Source organism: Cariama cristata, unplaced genomic scaffold (genome assembly GCF_000690535.1).
Source record: "Cariama cristata isolate BGI_N322 unplaced genomic scaffold, ASM69053v1 scaffold4736, whole genome shotgun sequence".
Lineage (NCBI taxonomy): Eukaryota > Metazoa > Chordata > Aves > Cariamiformes > Cariamidae > Cariama > Cariama cristata.
Genome location: NW_009623715.1, coordinates 459 through 11,916, shown reverse-complemented (window position 1 = coordinate 11,916; position 11,458 = coordinate 459). Strand labels below are relative to the sequence as shown.

The following is an 11,458-nucleotide window of genomic DNA, read 5'->3' as shown; positions in this document are numbered from 1 at the left end:
TCTTTCCTGTAACAACCTTTATTTATTTCCTAGATTAAACAAATTCAGCTGCTTCATTCCTTCAGTCTTCCTCATAAATCACATATTCTGTGTTTATAATCAATCCCATTAATCTCTTTCATTCTCTTTAGAATGGCTAGATCATTCTTAAAAAATGACCAAAACTGGACCTTGCATTTCAGACAAGGTCTCATCAGTTTCACCCAGAGAAGTCTCCCTTCAAAGATTGTTGCCTTATATTATTTTTTAACTCAGTGCAACTCCTGCATCTTTTTATTGCAGTTTTACCTCCACATTTTATCTCTTGTATTTTACCTGTTTGATTTCTTCCTTATTCCATACCTTGCAGTTAAATTTCACCACGTTGATTCCTAGTCATTACTCCCACTTGTCAAGTTCTTCTAATTTTGATTGCGTTCTCTAAAACAACCCCAGCCTGTGTCCATGTTAATGTATTCTGCAGTTGTCAAGTGTATTCCTTGCTTACACGAGTCATAACCTCTGTGCTTAACCGAAAAGGGACAGGCTCCAACAATGTCAACACCTTCAATGTTCTTCCAGTTTAACAGGGAGCTTCTGTCAATTTTCACTTGCAAAAATGTCAGGGTGGAGAGTGTCAAAAGCTTTCCAGAGTCAAAAATATGACATCTAGCTATGCTGGTTAATTACTGGGTCATAAAAAAAAAAAAAAAAAGAGATTAGTTTGACATGATTTCTTCTTGAGGAAGAGACATTGGCAGTTTTCATCACCTTGGCTTTCAGTTACGCTTAGGTGAAGCATTTTCATCTGTATCAAGGCTGCTGAAGTCCACGGAAACTAATGACAACTGGCACATCTGAAAAGTTAGTAACTTGCACACAACTGAGATGCTTACCTTCAGTCATTTAAGTTTGAAAAAAATGTGGCCTCCGCACTAGCCCAAGGTCCCCGACAGTATAGAGTAGGGTGATGACAAAAACTCAGGTGTACGGAAACACCAGACAACTCTCCTTGAAAATACAGAACCAACCATGCTAACTAATATTGAAATATCTTTTAAGGACAAAGAAAGAGAATAGCTAAAATTGTTAAACTTTCCACTACCAAGAAAGTTAGGCTTCCATTTTCCGTTGGAGAACTACTACCTGTCTAGAAATGAAATGGTAAGGACTTTACATGCTACCGTGTGGCAGACTGGAGTTTAAAGAGCTTTAAACTGGGCAGAGATCCCCGAATAGACCTTGAGGTTTCAGCTACTCTTTTGGAAAAGAGTAAAAAGCAGGAAAACTGTGGCTTTTGCCTGGAAACAGGAAAGTGGTATGAGGCCAAAAATATTGTTCCTGAACACTGAATAAATTGCACCAATATTTAGAAGTATCTCCCTATTACAGTTTCATGTGTTTGAGTTTTTTGTGTTCAGAAAGTAAAACCAGGAATAGGAACCAGCAGACATGACTAATCACATTTAATTGTGTGTGTACTCTAAGCATGTTAAAAAAACTTTGCTGGAATATTCAGCTTTCCAAGGTGTTCTGAAACAGTACATTTACTTTGCTACTTTTTAAAAGCAGTGCATAAAGGCCTTCTATTAGAACATGACTAAAAATCACCTATTCACTTCTATATTCTGACACGAATGAAAGAGAAGCAACAGCTAAAAGCTGATCTTGATTTCTGCATTTTGTCCATTGTCAAATTATGAATTACACATATTCATTACAAATAGTATTCATAAATATTTATAGCTAATCACAAATTGACCAGACCACAGGTCCTTACCTCAAATCCTAGTAATGATTACCACGATAAACTAGCAGTAACTGATTGCTTTCATACAGCAGTTTTAGAGATGCTACAGAACTTTCTGGACTTTGAACAGGAATTAGCCACAGTCTCTCAAATATGTGTCACAGTGAATGCTTTTAAAAGGTGACCACTGTGACTTGACATAAGTGAACTGAACTTGCTGCCAGAGAGCACCCATGGATCATATGGGACTTGGCACAGAAATATGTTTAAATAAAATCTTAAAAAAAAAAATAGAGTTGGAAAATGTATTAAAGGATTTCCTGATCATTTGGAGATCCAACAGGGAATTCAGGACAAATATATCATGATACGTTTCAGGCAGCCAAAATTCTGGATTTAATGAGAGAAATAGCCTCATTTTAAGAAACTGTTATCTTCCTTCGTAATAAAGTAAAAAATGTCCTTCTCTATATGGGCAGAAGATAGTCTTCTTAATGAATCATGCTGTTCTAACTATGACAGTCACTCTACTTATGATAAATCTAAGGTAACAGGATAAATTTATATCCAGCATTTCAATTAAATTATGTTAAGAAATGTATTTTTTTTCTCAATTAAAAAAACCTTAGGTTAAAGAATATTCCCAGGCAGATATCATGAAGACGACAGGCTATATGGAGTTACTTTTCTAAGTCTCATTGATTTTTCCAGTGTTCAGTTCCTATTTTGTATTTAAGCTCTGATTCTGCTACTATTGATTAATTTTTAATAATCTTTTTTATATGGGTGATGAAGAAGTTCTCTGCCAGCAAAAATAAAAGATCAACAGTGTCTGTCCTGTGCTGATAGTTATTTTATTTTAGGAAGGCTCCCTTAAACTTTGAGACAGGGAGCCTTTCTGCTACTTTCCACTTTCAGTTTCTTTACTTGGAGTTGCTTAGTTGTTGTTGGCATTACATCAATAAAAGTCATACCGTGGACTTATCCACTTGCTTTCTTGGCCACTTCACATCGCACAATCCTTTGCTAAAACCGCCAGAGAGAATAAGAGGATAAGTCAATGTCACTGTGTTCTTTGATGCAGTGTCAGTAGCCTTTGAGTGCAGGGAAAGGAGCTGAAGCACTTCCACCAACCTTTGAAGTGGAGCAGAAAAGTGGAAAACCAGAGGGAAAGCAGGCAGGTTCACTCTGAAAAGAGCTGCTCTCTTCTTGGCACCCAAAGTGCTCTCCAGCCACTTAAGGGATTCCACAAACCAAGGTCCTCTGCTCAAAAGGAATGGGAATTGTCTTTAACCAAGCGTGCTGAAGAGTTTTGGCAAAACAGACAAGATACACTAAACAGAGACACGAAAAGGTTTTGCCAGAAAGGTCTAGGAAATTTAACAGGGCACTTCTATTCAGCACAGAAAAATTCACTGAAATGTGTAAGTCCACTACAAGGCTTTCCTTTATGTTTCCCAATGTTGTTTCAATTCTCCTAAGTATACTACAGACAAAAAAAAAAAATAAAAATAATCTCAGCTGGGAGTTGACAGGTACACATAGAGAGAGAAACCGCTACATCCAGACTTGTGCAAATCATAGGATCTAAAAGCATCCAAAAAATTCTTTCAACCCCAATTCAGTCACTAAGATGACACGCACGTCTTACTATTATCCATGCAAGAGCTCTATCCACTAGTGGGTTCATATGATCCAGAGTCCAATGGTTTATATTTAAATATTTTGAATTTGCCTGAGGAAAAATTAAGAAAAATCTAAATGAGAAATATTTACAGTCGTTCTTAATTTTTTTCTTCTGAAATCTTCATGAAGTTACTGAAATGGAGAAGCAAACCTTCAAGCCTCCCAAAATATAAGGCCCCATAGAAGTCATGAGTCAGTCATGGTTTTGAACAGAATTATATGGTATCAGCACTTTCAACACATCACTACCAAGGTTTTCAAACTAAGACCTTCAGAAGTATTATAGCAACACAAAGTAAGAATAAATATACTTTTTGTTTCCCCTGTGAACAAAATATGGATCCCATACTGCTGCCAGATACACATCTATAATTGTCCCTAAGAATCATGCAGCTATACCAAACAAATTATTCTAATCTGAACTTTTTCAAAAGTACCTCTGGAAGATTGTATTTTCTTCACAAGATTTGCGAAATAAAACTTCACAGAAGCAAGGCACAGGCTTTGCAATGGCATCCTTAGCATTTATTGGCAGGATCTGGCCAAAAGAAGACTAAAAATAACTAAATAAGCAAAGACTTCCTTGCCCTAGAGGACACCGATGTACTCCAATAATAACTACAAAATGCAATTTGTGATTAGGTGCCAAGAAATACCAGGTTGAAATGCATTGGCACATGCACGGAATGAGGATCTCGTGAGCTATTTGATTTATTCATTTGTTTGGGAAAAATATGTATGAAATCAAGCAAGGAATACTAAAAAACCAGTTTAAAATAGAATGCATTACAAATTCATTAATCAAAATTGCTTTTGTAAATTTTATACTTGGGGGATCCTTTTATTTTGCAGAGTACAATGGTTTGGAATATAAAGGAACTAACAACTCCCACTACCCAAATAATATGACTATTTTTAAAGTGTTGACCATGATAATCATGAAAAAAAATAAATCTCAGTTTTCATTAACATGTTCAGATTTATTACGGTGCAATGTTGCCAATGAAATTACCAGGGAAAAAAAAAAGTTTTTGCAAATTCAATCCATGATACACAAATAACGCTTGCAAAAGAAAGATCGTTAGGAAGAGGTAGGGTTATGGTGCCTAAAACAAGTTTTTCAAGTTTTATTAACACTTTACTACTAGTAAGAATTTATTAATAATGCAGTAAAACCCTTTCTAACTGAGTAACATAGAATAAGGTCTTCCACCTCAATCCACAACAAACCAACATATCGATTTCTTGATTTGGTCAGTCTCATGTATGAAGCTTATTTAAAGGTGGGCTTGACAGCCACAGAGCGTGTAAGGTGGCCTAAAGTCAATCCGCCAAATAACAACTTTAACCACGGAAAGAACATATGGCCTTATACCAAGATTATTACAGACCTTGACAAGTATATGACAAGCCATGATGGTTTCTATTTTGGTCTTAAAGGCTAAGTCTTTGCCAAGGGAGGCTGGGCAGGCCCAAGACAGCGCCGGCACAGCAGAGGAACAGGCAGGGACACCAGAGCCACATCAGCCCACCGCTCCCCTCGGACCGACCGCTGCCAGCAGCAATTGGCTTTGGTTTTCAGTACTAGCTCAGATATCTCTTCCATACAGATGTACCCCAAGAGCATACATGGTTGTGAAGGCCCCACTGGTGTCAATAGGCCAGAGTGGGAAACGTTGAAAGCATGATATTTTGTACAATGTTCTGATAAGCATCGCTTGGGTGCTTTGGAAAGGCAGCAGGGAAACGTCATCCCTCTCTGCTCTCTTTCCAGTGCTGTTAAATTCTTCTGCACACCAAAAAAAAAAGTGTTCCTTACTCCTTTCTTTACTAGGAAACAACACTATACAGCGTATGGCAGGATAAACCTATATACAGCATGCATCTGCTACACATTTTCATAGCAAGCTGCTCATCGTAATTGCAAGAAAGTGTTTGGTTTTTTTTTTTTCCCTCTTTAAGTCATAATGTTGACAATTCAAAAACTCTCTCAGCATTGAAAGAAGAGGTCTAGGAAAGAATGATCTAACATGTAGTCATAAGGTCATATAAGGCCACTGTAGAGGAGTTAACTGAATTTGTTGGACTATTGCTCCCTACAGAGGAGTTTACGCAGGTTCTCACGCCAGAATCCTTCTACGCAAAGAGACAGAAGGCAAGATGGAGGATCCGTATCAGACTTAGGAAACATTAGATGAAACTGAAAATACTAACATTATCAAACTGCCACGACCAGACAATATCCTTCAAGAAGCTGGAAGAACTTGACCATGAAACTTCTGAATTACTGTGTGGTACACAGTTTCTCTTAAAATGGCCTCATTACCAACGTAACAAAAAACAGCACGTGGGTGTTAATATTTTTAAAAGCTTCCAGTAGATCCTGAGAAACTGCAGACTAAAAACTGACTTCCGTTGGGGTGATTTCATAGGACAAGTTAAAAAACATATTAAGTATACAGATAATATGAATTCCTCCCAAATTTATTAGACTTTGAAGGTGTCAACAACATGTGGAAAAGGGTTAAGTGCAGTTAAGCTCTCTACAAAGTTTCTAAGTTATTTAAAAATTAATACATGAATAAAATTAAGCTATCATAAGATAAAGAAAAAAAGTGGTAAAAGACAGAAAAAGATTTAAGAATACAAAATAATTTTTCAAATTCCCTGCAAGATGTGTCCATGATCCTCTGCTGTACACCTTCTTTACAATTGCCCAAGAAAAGGGAATGCAAGATGGCATTCACTACTTAAGGTAGTTAAAAACAAGAAAGGAAAATAAAAGATAGAGATAGGACACTCACTAATACTAAGTGATTGGAAGACAAGATGATAGATAGCATTCAATGTGAACACAGGCAAAATGAGGACATTGCCGGAGATTACAGCCAACTATACATATACTGTAGTGTAGTAAATGACTTCTTTAGCACATTGGAAAGATCTCAGAGTCATTGTGAACAGCTCTATGAAAATGCTGGCTTTAGTTTAGTCACAGTCAAAAAGCAAAACAATGTTAGAAATTATTAGGAAGCAAAAAAAAACCAAAAACACAACTATATCAATTTGCAGTATTGATATCAACAGTTTGGTTTGTTCCCTTTGAAGTAAAACAGTAGAACCATAGCAGATTGAGAAGGAAAACAAAGTGGAATAGCTTTTCACAGAACAGTTTTCAAGTAAGAGGAATAGGACTCTTCAGCTGAAAAAGATGTGACCACTGAGGAAATCATTATTTCTCACAATAAAGAAAAACAAGGCATCAAATAAAAGACAGGTTTAAAGCAAAAGAAAAAAGTACTTCTTTACACACTGTATAATTAAATTTATAGAGCTCTCCGACTCGATGTCATGGATTCAAAGAATACAAATGGACTCCAAAGCGTTCAGATTCATAAAAGACAATTCCTTAGAATCTGGGGGGGTTTCATTGCAGAACTTTCTCTGTTCACATGCTCTATTCTTATCCTCTTACCCTAGGAATCCACTACTGCTCACCGCCAGAGCCACAGTACTTGGGAAGAAAAGTTCATCTGGTAAGTTCAGCCAGACAACCATGAGAACGCTCTGTTCATTAGACGCATCTTCTGTGAATCTTACTGCAGCTAGTAACCCTATGTCTCTGAACTGTGATAGTCCAGTACCCTTTTTCGTTTTCAAGGCATAGCCGTACAGAAAATCAGTAATTCAACCTTTCTGTTTTCCCTTTTTTTTTTTTTTTTTAAATAGAACCAAGATCTTACATGCTGGAGACAATCCCCAAAAGCTTTTCTCCTCTGCACAACTTACACCAAAATGTGGCATGAGCCCTGCGGTTCTCTCAAAGGTAAAGCTGGACTTTGCAAGTAAGGCAGATAACCAATACCTCCTACCCAAAGTGTGGCTCTTCACCCCTCTCGTTCCTTAGTTATGCATTCCTACCTTCTTTTATCAGCACTGGTACTCATCTGATTTAGCTGTGTAGGGAGCCAGTTTCACGACTCAGACTGGGAAAAAAAAAAATTAAATTTAAAAAAATAAAATCGGATTCTTTAAGTGCTTGGATCGCTCTCATCATCAACTCCGATACGTGCCAGTGTCAGAAGCAGGACAGAGGCATTTCAGCCAGAGCCACCTGTTAGGTTAGCTTCACTGTTACACACCAACAGCGCACGGAGAGCAGGCAGCCCCCACAGAGATCTTAAATTTCTCAACTATACGACAGGCTTCTAGAGAGACAGGTATACCAGTGAAGCACCTGGACCTTGATCACCCCTATTCAGATTCAGTGAGACATAAAACTCCCCTTCCATAAGCAGAGCTAGCTCTACCTACAAGGAATATACAAGGGGTAGCTTACAGGGACATGACTCTGCCCTTAGCAGGAATCTTTTTTGCCAGCATGTCTATACTAATAAAGTACCCCAAAAGTAGACAAAAGTATTTCAGCTGTACTTCTCTAGCTCACCAAACACCAAGCAAACATTTAGAGGGATTGTTTCCCTATTCTGGAGCACTGCAGCTCACCTTTGGTAAGACTCGATGTACCACATTGCAAGGGTGGGTTTTTTTGTTCAGTAGTATGGGTCTATCTGCTGAAACTTTTTTTTCAGTTTAACATCCCTATTTATCCCCCTGCTTTATTTAACAAAAAAAAGCCAAGTACACTTTTACTTCTATCAATACTTGGGGGTCTGAACTTTCTGTCATTCACAAAACTGATCTGGACGTCACAGACCCTTGCAAAACCAGACCTAAGAGTGCTTATTTCATTACCTGGAAAAGTGGAACTTGGGTGTCCTGTTATTAATATGCATCTAGAAAAATAAAGTGACTATTAAGTGTCAAAACAGGCATTTGTTTTAATTAGGGACAAAAAGCTAGCAGTAATAGTTACACAGCTATATCTGTCAGTAGTTATGAAATGATAGAATGGAGTTTGCCTCTAACTTATTTCTTGCATATATGCACTATGAAAATGACCAGATAATAGTTTTTCCAAAAGAATCTCTTGGCACAAAATAAACTATGCTTCCTTAATGAGCTATCATTTATTGCTCCTTCTTTGCTGTTCAATCTGTTGCTCCACGCCACATTTAAAATTCTGTACTCAAATTTCGCTCTTATCAAACAATAAAACAGCCCTGATTCCTTTATGACGCTTCATATAGAAAAGAAGGTGGATGATCACACAATCACATACTGTATTGTAAAAATGTATGTACAAACAATCAGAAATCCCACCATTTCTTCCTTCTGTTGAAGCAGTGGAAGGCTACCTCTGTCTCCTAAATCATCCTCTCTTGGTTCCCAATACTGACTCCCACTTGCTTCCTCCAGGTGCAATCTCCCTTCCCACTCACTCCCAGGTTTAGTCTTTTTAAATAGCCTCTTAGCAAACTTCTGTGCTCTTAACCTCTCTCCATAAACTCCTACTCCCAACTCTTCTCTGCCCAGAGAGTCACAGTTCTTCCCCTAAGCCCATCTATTCATCAAATGTTCTTTCCCTCCATGCCACCGATTTCTCAACATTTTCTTGACCAGACCCTCAGCCTCTCTCCGTGCCCTTCTCATGGGTCCTGGTCCCTGAACATGTATCCATCCCTTTACACAGATCCCTTGCATTCACAAATCCCAAACTCTTGCCCATCCCAATCCCTGAATCCCTTGGATATTACACCAAAACTGAATCCCACTCTCCTGAAAGCTGCTGTCCCATTCTGAAAAATGGGACATAAGAGTATCTCCTTGACATTAAAATTGGGTAAGTTCTTTCCCATGCTACTTGTACTCTGGGTCAGGGGTTAGTAGGGAGCACAGGAAAAACACCACCACCACCACAAAAACTTGTTCCAGATGTAGACCTACCTAACACAAAGTCTAGGCCAAAGCGTGTGCAGTGCCGGAGGAATCTTTGGAGAATACAGCTGTCAAAAACCTAACTCCAATTAGTACATCCAAATTCCTCCAAGATATATAACACAGGCAAATGTAGAATGGCATTAGGAATGGAAAAAGGCACATAACTAAAAATCAAAACTATCCTTTTGTAGAATCTCAGGAAAAAGTTTTGCGGTATTTTAACATGGGAAAACAATACAGTCTTCCCTATTCTCATTTTACAAAAAGGCTGGACAGCTTTTTCTTAAGCTTTCCAGAAGTAAATCAACCTGAGCTATTTGGAACAAAAAGGCAATCTATATTATAACAAGGTCTGAAAAAGTCAGAACAGAAAACAATGTCTAAAGATATGTGCTTAACTGAAAGGGTTAAAGGGGTTTCAGATATTATCATCCCTTTGTTTGGAGACGAAATGTGGTAACTAGTTCTCTGATGGCTCTTAGTCTAATATAGTAACACTCATATACATAAACTTAAGTCAAACTACCTTTATTGATGGTTTAAGCAAGCACGGTTTCTCCAGGACACATATATGCTCAGTTCAATCAGATCTCCAAGCTGAGGGACATCACTCCAAGTTGGGAAAAATATCTACATCTTGAAATCTGTTAATGTGATCCTCTCTCATAACCTTACAATGTGTCAGGAAACCTGCATCATATTTGGTATAAACCACCCAAATGATCGTAATGTTTATCTGTCCAGGCACCAGAGAAATAACAAGTAATACACAGTGTGGGCACAGGAAAAAGATCTGAGCTTTTCTGCAGAAACGAGAATACAAAAGAAAAGTTGCCCATTCTTGTCAGACCTCTGGACTCCTTAAAAGCTCTAACAACCCAACTTATCTAATCAAGGATCAAGCAAGGAGAGAGAGAGTTAGCTTTGAACTGTGGCATAAAATCAAAGTTCAGAGACATGGGAGATTTAAGTCTACTAATAACAAACCAAATATAGAGGCTTCTTAAGGGAAAAACACAAACAGCAATTATGTATTACATTATTAATCTGTTAAATGAAGGAACATACAGGACTCCAGTCCAGTAACACATGCCAACTTAAATAGAAGACTTTCTTGTTACAGGAACCTCATTTTGCTCAGAAATTCCATCCAACCTAGAAGCATGGGAGAGAATCCATGTTATTTTGAAATTTCATAGTTCAGTACTCTTAGATGGTAACTTCTTAGGCCACAATCAACTATTTTGAGCAATGTCATTTTGGAAATTGGCCCCTGAGACAGAGGAATTGCCACTTAAATTCAGGAGAGCTATGAGAGATTAAACCCATCAGTATCAGTAGAACATGACACTTGATCCACAAATAGGCACTTCTATCTCACAGTTCACCCCTGTACAAAAAAAGACAAACAAGTAACAAGCGCTTTAAATGAGAAAACAAGCAAGTTAAGACTGAAAGTATGCTGTTTTATAAAGTGACAGTAACTATTCTAAGAACATTTCTTTCTGCGTGTCGCTCTCAGTTTTTCCTTACCATATATTCCATATTGGAAGCTGGTGGATACACCTGACCCCGTAATTTATTATGAAGATCCAAGATACTTTGCATATCACTGTCTGTGATAGCCCTTTTCCCTCTCTGCTTGGCGATCCACCACTCACCATCTTCATCCATGTACTTTTCCAAAAGTTCCTCTAAGAGCGTGGCATTGGGAAGAACCATTGCAGAAACTGCTTGAGCTATGAATAGCAAGGTAGTTACTCTGAGCCATTCCTGTACTACATACTTCATGATGAATGATCTCAAAATGCTCAGGAGTTAGCTCCAAGGCAAAGTCTTTCTTCCAGGTCTGTTGGCTGTAAATGCATAAGAGAGAGAAATGTAATTTGGAGGTTGAAGTACTGGCCTGTATGAACTTACTAAGCAACCAAAACTGTAGTTTGCATAGAGTTCGCCACTGTTGTTTCAGGGGGAGAAACTAGGATGCTACTTTTTTTGCTTTAGTAAGCATACACTGCTGATTTGGGGAGATAGCTTATCTTCAGCCTTATGAACTTCAGTTTGCTCAAGTGGTCTTATATAGTACACTGGTGTGCACATTTCACTGCCTGCATCCAAGAAAGCATGCTTTTCATATCTACTTCAAAGGAGCCAGACATCAATGAAGATTAGATGGTAGATAAGGTCTTCCAGTATTGGAAT

General features: G+C 38.0%; 1 protein-coding gene across 1 annotated transcript in view; it reads right to left on the bottom strand.

Annotated features, from left to right (window-relative positions):
- CRISPLD1 (cysteine-rich secretory protein LCCL domain containing 1) overlaps positions 1-11,113 on the bottom strand; it is a 43,293-nt gene extending 32,180 nt beyond the window's left edge. Inside the window, exon 1 of the mRNA XM_009702860.1 lies at positions 10,790-11,113. Coding sequence (XP_009701162.1) covers positions 10,790-11,047 — 258 coding nt within the window. The 5' untranslated portion in view covers positions 11,048-11,113. The remainder of the gene's footprint in view (positions 1-10,789) is intronic.
- Between the last annotated feature and the right edge of the window lie 345 nt (positions 11,114-11,458).